The following is a 14,490-nucleotide window of genomic DNA, read 5'->3' on the forward strand; positions in this document are numbered from 1 at the left end:
ATTATTAATTCAACATAGGCACTTGTGTAAAAACAATCTTTAAAAACTTTTATTCAAAGAAATGTTGAATAAGTGCATTAAATTAACAAATTGAAATAACTTGTATTTGATATTACAGCTGAAGGATGCAGTGACACTTTGTGAATATTTCTGCTGGTTAGAAAAAGAAGTAAGTTTATTTGTGTTTGAATTTTGGTTGGTTCACTATTGTTAGTAGTCCATTGAATTCGTTGCCGGAAAAAAGGAATCTTAAATTTGCAGTTTAATAATTTTCCACAAAACTTAACATTATTTTTCATCAAGAGGAAATTATAGCGAAAAATCAAATTAATCATTAATGATTTGTTCATAATATATCAACAGCTTTTTCCTCTTCTTTCAATGTTATTTCAAGCATTAAGTTTATAAAAAAGTTATGGAATGAAAAAATAATGTTAGAGAAAAGCAATTAGGGATTTAAAAGAATGTGTTTATTTGTCTCAGACCATTTACAATTTGACATTTATTTAAGAATTGAATGCTTCTTTTTGTAAATTTATTGGGGTGTAAAAGCGTTGACCGAAGTACATTTTGTATGAAGCGCGGAAGCGCTTCATTCTAAAAATGTGCGCACGGTCAACGCTTTTACAACCCTATAAAGTTACAAAAAGAAGCATTCAATACTTATAATTACATTTTTTAGCTATGATCATGAAAACACGAATTATATATATATTTTTTTATTTAATTCACCTGTGCACTTTATTGTTGGACCACGTGTTATCATGAATGAAAAGTTGTATTGAGCATTGCAACTGCTTACGGAATAACACGTGATGTGCAGTTAGCCAATCAGAATAAAGTATTATAATGAAACATACATCTAATGTAATTATTGTTCTTTGACAGATAATATTTTTCTAGAAGCATCTGTTGTACATACAGAAATTAGAATCATACAATTATATTTCACTATTGATCTTTATTTTATTGTTCAGGTCCCAAAAGGAACAGTTACTGAAGTATCTGCTGCTGAAAAATTAGAAAATATCAAAAGGTAAAGTAATATTTTAATTGGATAACTTCAAGGGAAATTAAAGTTAAAAACAGCTCTGTTATTCCATTGATAATAGTTTTTGTTTGTAAAATATAAAACACAGATCAGAGGCTGAGGTGTCTAAACTAGCCCATCTACAGTATCAATATGCTGTTAGCACTGAGTTCAAGACCTGCATGTGCCAAGTTCATTTGACTCCTATCTTAATTGAACAGTATTGCCAGCTTTCCTGGCAAAGATTGGTGCTTCTCTTCAGCACTACAGCTTCCTCCAAAAATAAAAAAAATTGTTGCCACCATATAGCTTTAAGTGGTGATGGTGTTTTTTTACACCAGCAATGAATCTATCAATCAATCAGCAAGTTCACATTGGATTCAAATTGACTAGGATTATAAGTTATACTGTCAGAGGCTGGAAGTTGTCTATAACTCACTGCCATGACATAGTCAAGTCTGCCATGAGTGGCACTAATTGCCAAACATCAATCAAGCTAAATTCATTGTACAAAAAGATTCAACAATTCCTTAAAATACATAATATAACTTTCATTTTGGGTAATACAAATTATTATGTAGGAGATAAACTCATCATAGATACCAGGATTAAAATTTTATATTTACACCAGACGCACGTTTTGTCTACAAAAGACTCATCAGTGACGCTTGAATCAAAAAAAGTTTAAAAGGCCGAAAGGGGAAAAGAGGGGAAAGGCAAAGTCCCGAAAAGTTATGTAATCTAGTGGAATTTTCAATATTTTTTCTTTAGGTTTATAATTTTTTTTCAAATCCTCCAAACAAAGCTGTATTTTTATTAATGTAGTTTGTGAATTATTTTAGAGGCCAGAAAGATTATATCAGTTTAAGTTTTGATACCATATCTAGTACAGGAGCACATGGTGCAGTCATACATTACAAGTAAGTGGAAAATTGCACATCTTTCAATATAGCTAGGGGCCTCGGTGGCAGAGTGGTCTAAGTAGTTACTACTGTAATCACTAGCCAGTCTACACTGAGGTTGTGAGTTCTAACCCCGCTCATGCGGACACACTCGATTAAAATCTTAATTGACTAGGATTGTCAGTTTTCCTATCTAAGGTTGGTGGTTTTCTCCGAGCACTCCGGCTTCCTCCACCAATAAAAACTGGCCGCCACGAAATAGCATAAATGTGGTACTGAAAAGTGGCATTAACCCCAAATATCAAATCAAATTAACATAGCTAAATAAATTTAGATATAGATAAAACGGTCACATTATATATCAACAGGTGAATTGTTCATGGAAAATATAAGAAAACATTGCATGTGACTTTCACAAAAAATCAACTTTTAATTGTGTGCAATTTAAATTCTTCACAGGCATTCATTTCTTACAAAATGAAAAGTAAGCATGGACTACTGTCAAATTGTTCTTAAAATACAGAGAAATAAAACATAACATCAGTTATTTAATTTCTACAGATGTGAATTTAAGCTTGGATGCAATTTAGGTACTTCTCATAACAGAATCTTAGGTTGTTTGGAGGTCAGTTCAAACCAATTTTTCAATGATTCAATTTGGATTCAAAATTAAATTTGTGGAACTAAATAGTAAACAAGGATACATCTTCATAATAATCACAGAATGGAAACTTAAATAAAAGTACATAAAAGAACTGTTAACACAGGTGCAATTTCAGTATATACATTTTGTCTGGGTACAGACACAGTATCAAACATTATAAATAAGTGTACGTTACAGTCAAATACACACATAGTGTCAAACATTAATAGAAGTGAGTATATATCTAATGTCATCTCTTGGACATCAGTACACCCATGATGTTTTTAAAGTGTAGATCTATAAATGCCTCATTCTATTATACTAATAATAAAGCTATATATTTATACAACAAACATTCATCATTATTTGTAAATTATTCCATGAAATTTATTTTGCAGACCTTCAGCAGAAACAGATCTCCCATTGAGTACATCAGAGATATATTTATGTGACTCAGGAGCTCAGTACAAGTAAGTTGTGAGGTATATTTAGATTTTTTTAGAAATGTGTTAATTTCTGCGTCATTTGGTCTCTTGTGAAGAGTTCTCATTGGCAGTCTTACCACATCTTCTCTTTTATAAAGACCATGATTATCATTTTATAATATTTGAACTGAAATATAAGAGTAAGGAAGCAGTTTTTCTTATATTTAATTCTTAATGTATCTTCATTTTTTTTCTTTCTTAAGGATGATAATTTAAATAGTCCCTTTCAGCTGATTTAGCTAGTCATTTGTATCTATTAACTATTGAACACATTTTTTTGTAGAGACGGAACAACAGATGTTACAAGAACAATGCACTTTGGAACACCAGCCGATTTTGAAAAGGTAACTGATCATTGAGAGAAATATTTTGGCGTCTTTTTGCTCCCAGGACTTCTTGTTTAGATTAATTATTTCTGTATTTGGATGAAGTTTTGTTTCCTGTTGAATCCTTAACATGCATGGAAATTATAAGGAAGCACAACATTAGATTTAATCCTTTACATATAATTTATAACTATTTTCAATTATATTTGATAGACAATTTTATAACTATCACAGAAAATATTACAATTTTGTAGATTAAGCTTGCAATAGCGTAAAGAAGTTTCATGTGTATCTTCTAGTTGTGAGTCAAAAGAAGAGTAAACACCGCATGTCTCCATCTAAAACTAATCAAAGAAAAACAAAATGTTTGTCTATAGGTAACTTATTTTGATTGTTCTATGTTTAGGAATGTTTTACAAGAGTTCTGAAAGGAAATATCAACCTGTGTACAGCTATTTTCCCACAAGGGGTCAAAGGTTAGTGGAAAATATGATATGAGGATCTAATTTTACAAGTCTTCTTTAACTTTTGTTATTTTTTCACATGCTTGGTTATTTAAACATGTCCCTAGTTTTTTTAAGGAGCCCAATATTTATAAGAAGGAAGTGTAGTTTAATATAGATGTTTTTATTGCTATTGAGTTTAAGGGCTTCCCTCCTCCAAATTGAGGTGTATTTGGCCTCACGTTTGTTAAATGAGTACTGGTAAATTTTACATTATTAGTATTAAGTGTACGCATTTTAATAAAATGTCTTTTTTTTTCAAGAAGTATTGTGTTTCATCTCCTGATATATTTTATGATAGGAATATAACAGTATGTATGGTTGTATTTACGTATGTTCTCTTAATACTGATATTCTGTTGTAGGACATATGTTAGACACACTAGCTAGGACATCTCTATGGAATGTTGGTTTAGATTATTTACATGGTACTGGCCATGGAGTGGGAGCTTTCCTAAATGTTCATGAAGGTTTGTACAATGTTGACTTAAAGTAAGCAGATTTAGAATGTAGAGAATAAACTAGAAAAAAATCAGTTTGAGTCCTTCCGCTTTGTCTTCAAGGATGAGGTTGTTAAATTTGGACTGATACTGTAGATAAGGTAGTTTGGGTCGCTACAAAACATTTGCCTGAATTATGTCTGTTGACTTCCCAAAAAGTTTTTTACAGGTTCTTAAGCATGCAAATAGTGTGACACTCTTTCAAAAGATTACAATTTTTATTCGAACAAGTGTATAATGTTGTAATTCATCCCTTGAGTAGAAGCTGAAGGTAATAGTAAAACACTTAAAAACAAAAATATGCATTTGTAAAGATAATTTGAAAGCATTATAAGATACACATGAAAGATTCCTTTAAAGACTTTACAATGTTACATGGATTGTCAAGTAATGAAAGATTCATGAAAGGTGAAAAACAGATTTTTTCTCAGTATTTGAGAAATATTAAGTTCATTCATTGTGTTGTATTTTTATGATAACAGGTCCATGTGGTATAAGTCCAAGAGTTTCATTAACAGATGTGCCATTAGAAGAAGGAATGATCTTATCAGATGGTAAGTGGAAGTTTTTGGAATCTATAATGTTGTATCATTTGTCCTCTGCCTTCTCAACACATAAAATGTATGTCAGAATTTTGTTTGACTGAACCATTATTATGATTTCCCCCCCCCCCAACAGTCAATCATGACACCAATAAAAAAAAAACTTTAATTTTCATTATTTTATTATACAGGAAGTTGGTACAATGTAACTCATGCGATATGGTGATAGGCAAATACTTTCATTTTTAGCTAACCTGGCCCGAAGGGCCAAGTGAGCTTTTCTTATCTTTTGGCATCCGTCTGTGGCGCGTAGTCGTTAGCATTTACAAAAATCTTCTATGAAACCACTTGGCCACAATGATCATGAAGGTATCTAGTTTAAGCATGTGTGTGATGATCGCTCTCGCCAACAAAGATGGCCACCATGGCTAGAAATAGAACATAGGTGTAAAATGTTGATTTTGGCTTATATCTCTGCATGTAGAGCAAATCTGACATAGGTAAAATTGTTTATCAGGACAAGATCTATCTGCCCTGAAATTTTCAGACAAATCAGACAATCTGTTGTTGGGTTACTACCCCATAATTGGTAATTTTTAGGAAATTTTTCAGTTTTTATGCCCCACCTACGATAGTAGAGGGGCATTATTTTTCTGGTCTGTGCCTCCGTTCGTCTGTCCGTTCGTTCGTCCCGCTTCAGGTTAAAGTTTTTGGTTGAGGTAGTTTTTGATGAAGTTGAAGTCCTATCAATTTGAAACTTAGTACACATGTTCCGTATGATATGTTCTAATTTTAATGTCATTTTAAAGTATTGACCCCAATTTCATGGTCCACTGAACAAAGAAAAAGATAGTGTGAAGCTCAGGTTAAAGTTTTTGGTCAAGGTAGTTTTTGATGAAGTTGAAGTCCAATCAACTTGAAACTTAGTACATATGTTAACTATGATATGATCTTTCTAATTTTAATGCCAAATTAAAGTATTGACCCCAATTTCACGGTCCAGTGAACATGTAAAATGATAGTGCGAGTGGGGCATCCGTGTACTATGGACACATTCTTGTTTTACATGATTTCCAAAGCATCAGTAAATACAGGTGAGCAACACAGGCTCTTGAGAGCCTCTAGTTTAATTACACATGTTTTTAAAACCAAAAGTTCTTATACAAGCTATTGAAATTAGAAATTGTTTTCCTTACATTTGTTTATTGTTGTTTGAATGCAACAAATTTTAAAACACATAAAGGATATGATTGATAAGCATTTATACCACATATTAAGCTCTCAATCACCTAGGAGGTCTTTTCAAATAAATTATACTGAAATATTGAGTATTTTTTCTCCTAATATATTGTGTGGAATGAGTCTTTTACAAGTTGTGAGTTAATTCAACAAATGCTATCAAAAATCAAACCCGAAACATGACAACCAATGTTTTACTTTTATATACACTATAAGTATATGACAATTTTTAGTAGAAAATAAGTTTCGTAAGTTTTAAATTTGTTTCTTTTATCCCAATTTCATTGCAATTAAACTTTAAAATGTTGTAATTCTCTATTCAGAGCCTGGTTACTATGAAGATGGAAAGTTTGGTGTCAGAATTGAAAACTTGGCTCTGGTAAAGAAAGCTGATACACAGGTTTGTTAATTAAATCATAGAAGTTACAACAAGTATAGCTAAAAAACGTTTTTGTCTGATGTCATGAAAATTGAGATCGTTTAGTGGTTTTACGAAAGAAGTATGATAATTACCACAGTAAAATACATATTTGCTTATATCCTTTTAAATGTTTTTGTTTGTTTTCAGCACAACTTTAAGAACAAAGGATTTCTAACATTTGAAACAATCACCCTAGTACCACTTCAGAATAAAATGATTGATCCATCATTACTTACAGAAAAAGAGGTACGTAGTATCCAGTATACCCCCCTTTTTTTTAACGATCAATGCATTTGAACATGTAGTTTGAAACACAAGCTCCCCCCCCCCCTTTGTCCTGGGTTAGGAACCCCCTTTTAAAACTTCATTTTCACAGTTCATTAATCATTACAATAAATTAATTATTGTAGAAGGGGAGATAATTTGAAAGTCCCGTAAACTCAGAAATTATTGCGTGCACTTTTTATTGCCATTTTTTTCATTTTCTAAACAAAAATGCGATTTTAACTTTTGCGATATTAAGAAAAATCCTGTTTAATTCATATACAGAATTTATAACTGCGAGTTTAAATAATTGCTATTATAACCCGGTCGCATTTTTCGCAAAAATAAAAACCTTGTAATAATATCTGAATTTACAGTAAGTCAAATTTTGAAGTAGGGGAGATAATTTAGTAAGTCAATTATTGCTGAAGGGGAGATAATTTAGTAAGTCAAATATTGCAGAAGGGGAGATAATTAAGCAAAGTCAATTATTTCATTAGGGGAGATAATTTAGTAAGTCAAATATTGTTTAAACATATAAATAGTAATTTATTTCTTGTTTTACAGGTAAACTGGATCAATGATTACCATACACAAGTCAGAGATGAAGTTGGTGCTGAGCTGAAACGACAGGGAAAACAAGAGGCCTTAAAGTGGATGATGAAAGAGACACAGCCTATTGGTTGATCAAAAACTTAACAATATTCTAATATATTTCCAATTTGAAAATTCATTTCAGAAAGTTTTCTGAAAGACATCTTTGCTTAGGTGATTAGCTTTATATAAGTTGATGCTATTTTTAATGATGGACATTGTTTATAGAAGTTTATTATTAAAGTTTGAAATATCTGTCAGTTTCAATGGTTGAATATAGAAAAGACTTTGTATAGAATGGCGAAGTTGTTTAATAAAATTGTTAAAAGAAGCTTTACCTAACAATATCAAATATTGATTCAGGGTGAAACAGAACTTTATTTGAAAATCTGCATGTCAAAATTTAATGACTTTCATTTGATAAAATTTAATTTTAGTCGGTGTTGGAGAAATCTCTATTATATCAATAATATGTTGATCTTATTTTGGTTAAGTTGGTGCTTCCATGTCTACAAGACATTAAATTTATTCTTTCTTTTTTTGCCTCTTTATTTAGTGTCAATTTTTATTATTTAATCCTAAAATGCTGCCATATAATGTCTGATGCAAGAAATATTATTTAACATGTACAATTGAACATGATTATGGTTGCATTGCTTTAGATATTGTATCAAAATTTGTATTACTGGTATTTTTGTTATTGTAGGCAAAGGTAAAGAATATTCCCTGACCAATTACTGGATATGTTTTCAGTGGCGGTTGCAGGGGTTGGAATTCTCCCTCTTTTGAAAATGACAAATGCCCCCTTGTTTTAACAACAATTATGTGCATAATTCAACTAAGATTTCTGCTATAAAAATTCACGACATAAGTTGACTTGATAATTTGTATTTCACATGTTTACTTCAGGGTTCATGATTGTATATCATTTGTGTTTCACATATCTACTTCAGGGTTTGTTGTGCAAATATATTAGAATAAAGCTTTAATATTTTTTAAAAGAAAGAAAGAGACAAGTTTATGCTTTACATGCTTTGATAATAACATTCTTTGGACAGAATAGCATATTACTGATTTCAAGCATGAATATTTATAACTTTTCTTCAATGAACAATCTCTTTTATTCATCATTCAGGACAATTTTACAACTTAATGAGCATGTTATATATATGAGCAATTCCATCAACCAGCTATGGTACACAGAATCATGTAACAAATTGTTAAAATATTTTTTTTTCTTTTGAGTGTTTTTTTTAGTCAAAATAGAAAAATTAACACAACGAAATGCATATTTTTTTCATATAATTAGGCCTAACATTCATGTAATTGATCAGTTTAAATTGTGATTGCGAGTAATTATAGAAAATTACGTCAAATATCCATATAATTGTGATTATTTTTGTAATTCCTTTTTTTTAACACTAGAAATATCATTAACCAGAAACCATTGATGTGACTTCATATCATATGCTTTTGTTTTCATACAGCATAAATATGGAAATAAAGTATTAACACAAAGGTTTTATACTTATTATTTGGAGATCACTCTTGCAAAGTTTCTGAGAGATTTTATTGATCTTATTGACCTTGCTGTATGGACAACATTTAAAATTTCCCATTTGGGTGGTTAAAAAAATCTTAGCAAAGATTCCATTTTCCCTATCTGGTGACAATTTGGTCTGTAGAAATTGACGAATTGGTTTTAAATATTTAAGCTCACCTGCGCAAAAGACCTTGGTGAGCAACAAAGTTTCTTCACATTCTATTGCAGTAAAACATTTCGGGGTCATAAGCATATATCTTGGGTATTTCAAAGCACCATTATTTTTTTATTTGAGGTTTCTATAGAATATTTTGGAAACTTGATGTTGTACTGGACAGATTAAAACTTTACTCATGCCAAGCATTTCTTTATTTGAAACAAAGATAAATTCTGCACAATTTTTTGAAAAGTGCAAATTTAACAAAGACTAATAGGGAAAAATCAATGGTGGCATGTACAATGCTTATTACTGCAAAACACAGATCAAGTTTGAATTTTGGTGATGTTACTTCAACTGGTCTAGAGTTATGCCCCTTCATAAATATAAAATTGCAAAATATTTAGTTTCCGTTCTTTTAAGTTTGCCTCAACCAAATGTTATGAAACATTTACACAATGCTTATTACCACAAAACACAGAATAAATTTGAATTTTGGTGGTGTCACTAAAACTGTTCTAATGCCTCTTTATAAATAGAAAAATTGCAAAATTTTTAGTTTCGTTCTTTAACTTAAGTTTGCTTCAACCAAATGTTATGAAACTTATACACAATACTTAATATTACCACAAAATACAGATTGAGTTTGAATTTTTATGGGGTCACTTTGACCATTCACGAGTTATGCCACTTTATGTTTTCTAACTTAAGTTGCCTCAACCAAATGTTATGAAACTGATACATAATGCTTTTTACCACAAAATACAGATCAAGTTGAATTTTGGTGGCATCACTTTAATCATTATCGAGTTATGCCCCTTTATAAATGCAAAACTTGCAAAAAATTTGGTTTCTGTTCTGTAACTTTAAGTTTGTCCCAACCAAACATTATGAGACCTGTACACAATACTTATTTCCACAAAACTCTGATCAAGTACAAATTTGGGTAGCATCACTTTATCGTTATATAGTCTTTGAGTTTATGCCCACTTTAATATCTACATGTTCAAAACAATAATGTTGTATGAAAGCGGGGCATCAACTGTGTCCATTGGGACACATCTCCATTTTTTTTTTTTTAAATACATTGATTAATTTTCATGGGGAAAAAATCCACTGGCAAATATCTTGTGTATAATTAGAATGAAAACAAATACACAATATATGTATAAATGCTCAAGCTTCAAGATATCAATATTTAGTTTATTCATGTGAATGTTGATTGAAAAAAACTTGATTTATACCAATAAATGGAGATGAAATTTATAAACAATGGCAATATGTTCTATATCTATATGAGTAAAAGGAGATGTAGGTTATGTCTATGAGACAGCAATCCTATGATAAAAACACAGGAAAATAATAAAATAGGGCTGTGGTGGGAAAACATCCGGAAAGATAGGTTGGGTTTTTTTTTGGAATGCAGTTTTAAAAAAAAGGAAACAAATTTGCCAATAATTTTGTTTTCACAATTCAGAGGCAAATTTAGGGGGCAGGGGGACCTTCTTGGAAAAATTTGGTTGATCATATAGGGAATCTCTGAAGCATGACAGGAGCAGGGCCCTTCTTAGGCAGTCAGTGGGCCCCCACTTATGAACATTTCTGGATCTGCCACTACAATTGTAATAAAGGGATATATGGTATCTCAATCAGTATTGAAAACAGCAGTAAATGAACTTAAATTATTGATTGTTTCTAATCACTTATATTTACTCTAACTTTTATTATCCAGAAGTACCTCTCTGTGTTGATTGATTCTTGCTTTATCCATTAAATGAAATCCTTTTGTTTATTTAGTACTTACTAGTAAAGTCCTGTTATAGATTTCAATTTCATATAAGTATGTCAGTGTATATGGGCTTTGTATCTCATAAACAAAATAATGACATGTATGATTTCAATATTAACTATTTCTTATCTCTTATTGTTTGTCAAATATTTTTGCTACAAGGTCAAGAAATAGAACAGTAATATTTTTTTGTGTATTGTAAACAGAAATTGACATGGAGTATTATATAATAACATAAAAACCCCATCTACTTCAACTTGAGAGAAGCAGACACTTGCATACTTGAAATTAAAATTCTAGGAAATTAGTATAAATGACTTTAGTTTAACGTCAGTTGACATAATGACATTGGAAAAAACATTCATCTTTGCTTTTGGATGTGAAATATTTTCATTTAAGAGACAAATTTGTTTACATCAATCTATTGGGAATTTATTCATTTCCTGCAGTGGCAGACACAATAATATTCTGTGTTGTTTGTGCACCGGTATTAAACTAAGAAAGAATATTTTTCTTGAAGTACTAATTTTTATAGATAACAAGAACTATGATTTCACATAAATTAGAAGATTTTTCAATCACAATTTGAATGATGTATTATCAAATTATCATCAAAGATATCAGGCTTATAATAAAAGGTACACCAGTTGTGTGGTGTCTACACACAAGACTTAAGCAAACATATGGAAAACCAAATTGGATACAAAGTTGTAGAGCATTGAAAAATAATTGTGGAAAATTTGGCTATCTTTGTCTGGTATTAAAAAAGCCTCAGTGTTTTGGATTATTTTAAAGTTTTATGAAAATCAAAATTCCAGAAAAACGACTGCATCAAAGCATATGATATTTTATGTCAGCATATAAGTGCTGAATACTTGGCTGGTGCACAGCATGAACACCACCCTACATTCAATCACATACCAAGAAAACTGGAATCCACAAATAGGATGACTTTTTTCTTTTTTTAGATAAGATTGATCTGAAAATATCAACAAACATGCAGTTCAAATTTACACACTTTTCTCCAAATTTTATACCCCTTTCAGCATTATTTTTTAATAATTTTTACATCTTGTGATTATTTATCCCTAATAAATCCATAATAGAAAAAAATAAAATGACTAAGAAAGACGATATTGATGAACAGTTTAATAAATATCTGAAGTAATAACACAAAGCAAAATAGTGTAAAAACAACATGTGAATATCCTGATATATAAACAGCTTCACAAAACAACATGGAAATAAGCTGCCACCACTTTACAAATCCCTGATCAACAATGAGGGTATTTATTAATTTATTAATGAATTACATGAACTTCTGCACTCAGAACTACCGACCTCAGGCTCTTCATTCAAATATGCAATTCTGCACATTTTAACCCAACAGAAACTTCTCTGCAAGTTTTAGACCATTTTAAAATGCAGCTGGAGTACATCATGGTCATTGGAAAAACTATGCCATTCAAAAACATGTTTTCAAATTATCACTTGATATTTCCTAAATGTTGATAGTATCTTTGTAAAGCAAAAAAAATCACATTAAATACATTACTACATTTGAATAAAAGACATGCATACAGAAAAATTATTTTATATATTGCACAAACATAATATAAACTACATTGCATTTTATTCTTGTCTTGCAACATAAACCATATTATACATTAAAAAAATCTTGCAACTGGAAAATTCAAATTAAGTCCTCTCCCTCTTTTATATAAATTATTTACCTATATTGAAATCAATATCAAACCTATAACAATACCATGGTTAACTTGAAGATTTATAGGCGTTCAAAATAATTTTTCTTTAGGGGGAGGGGGTTGTCTGCCATTTCCATAATAATTATACTGATTAACACTGCATGATTTATGCTACAACTTAAAATTATAATAACACGAAAATTGTCTTAAATAATAATGTGATTGACAAATGAGACAGATTTTAGCTTGGGTCTCATTCTTCATTAAAATTCACTTGTACTTGATATTGCACGTAAATATGTTTGTTTCCTTAGAAAAATATAGAAATATGTATAGAGAAGTATAAAAGTCAAATGTAAAAGCTTTATATAAATAAGGCACAATTGTCTGTGGTGGGCAGCTCCGCCTTTCTGGAATGATTCAGGACTATTTCTTGAAAGAAATGTACACCACCCAAACAGAAAAATAAATGAACAAATTGCTTTCAAATCATATTCAAATCTCTTTCAAATCGTGATTCTGCGATTTGTTAGTACCATTTGCTTGCGATTCATTAAACAAATCATAGACAAATCAGAATTTTCCAAATTCCCTAAATCTGATTTCTATTTGATTTCTTTCTTTGGTATGATTTGTAAGCCATTTGTTTCTGTTTTTGTGTGATTTCTTTATGATTTGTTTACTTAGAATATCGTATGAAATGATTTGAAAGAGATTTGTTAACTTTGTTAGCTAGAACGGTGTGATTTCGTTATGATTTGTTAACTTTGAATATCATATGAAATGATTTGAAAATGATTTGTTAACTTTCTTAGCTATCTTGGTGTGATTCATTGATGATTTGCTACAATGCATAAAATGTTAATGCATTCCAGGTTTCTTTGTTTATCTATCTCTCTTACTTCCGGGTGATGTCAAATTCAAATTTCAAATACTGTTCTATAGTAACTGAACAAAGAAGGTTGCAAGATGGGGAGTTTTATGCAATCTATGAAAGATGACGGTGGTAAGGAATCTTTATATTTTATAATTTCACATATTTAACTAATACTATTCAAATGTTAACCTTTAAAATTCAGAAACTGTGCATTTCAGTATCTCGTTATAATCATGATAGTTTAGTGATGTTAGGATTAATTTTAAAAATAAAAATGTGTAAAAGATGTGTAAACAGATCAAAACATTTCAAGACTAGCTTCCCGCGCCAGCAGATTAAATTCACTGGCAAGTTTAATGTTTTAATTGTTGTTTACTGACCAGGTCCCGGGCAAAATGGACAAATCTATATATATATTACAATATAGCAGATTTGGACCAAGACTAAGACCCATCACCTATTTGACATTATATTCTACTAAGTACACGTGGTTGCCTATGTTTTTTTTTCAAATTTCGGGTAAAAAGTAAGAGAAACTTCACAAAGAACAATTTGTCCCTCATCGCAACCAAAGATAGTACGTACTTCTTTTTACAATTAGTGGAGTAGCTATTAAAGGTAAAATGAAGACACTTGCGCTTCAAAGTTTTGGGGTTTCAGGGGCAGAACTTATATTTGATCTGGATGTTAATGATATAATCTGTGAATTGATGATTGATGCCAATTTATTTACGATTTGCTTGTGATTTGCTTGAGGTAGGAATATGATTTATTTCTGATTTGTTAAAGATTTGATAACAATTTCTTAACGATTTGAAAACAATTTGGTTCTGATTTGTAAATGATTTCAAAACAATTTCTTGGCAATTTGTTTATGATTTGCTTATGATTTGTAAGCAATTTGGTCGTGATTTGTTATTGTGATTTGTTAGCTCATTTGCATGTGAAATTTTATCACTTTCAAATCACA

At 30.5% G+C, this 14,490-nt stretch overlaps 1 protein-coding gene across 1 annotated transcript in view; it reads left to right on the forward strand.

The window, feature by feature from the left end:
- The window catches only part of LOC139519497 (xaa-Pro aminopeptidase 1-like), a 29,278-nt gene extending 20,312 nt beyond the window's left edge, over positions 1-8,966 (forward strand). Inside the window, 11 exon segments of the mRNA XM_071311608.1 lie at positions 119-169; positions 978-1,036; positions 1,873-1,950; positions 2,974-3,045; positions 3,344-3,404; positions 3,793-3,862; positions 4,254-4,358; positions 4,871-4,942; positions 6,493-6,569; positions 6,738-6,836; positions 7,422-8,966. Of these exon segments, the coding sequence (XP_071167709.1) occupies positions 119-169; positions 978-1,036; positions 1,873-1,950; positions 2,974-3,045; positions 3,344-3,404; positions 3,793-3,862; positions 4,254-4,358; positions 4,871-4,942; positions 6,493-6,569; positions 6,738-6,836; positions 7,422-7,541 (864 nt within the window). The 3' untranslated portion in view covers positions 7,542-8,966.
- The last annotated feature ends 5,524 nt before the right edge of the window (positions 8,967-14,490 follow it).

This window comes from Mytilus edulis, chromosome 4, assembly GCF_963676685.1.
Source record: "Mytilus edulis chromosome 4, xbMytEdul2.2, whole genome shotgun sequence".
Taxonomy (NCBI): domain Eukaryota; kingdom Metazoa; phylum Mollusca; class Bivalvia; order Mytilida; family Mytilidae; genus Mytilus; species Mytilus edulis.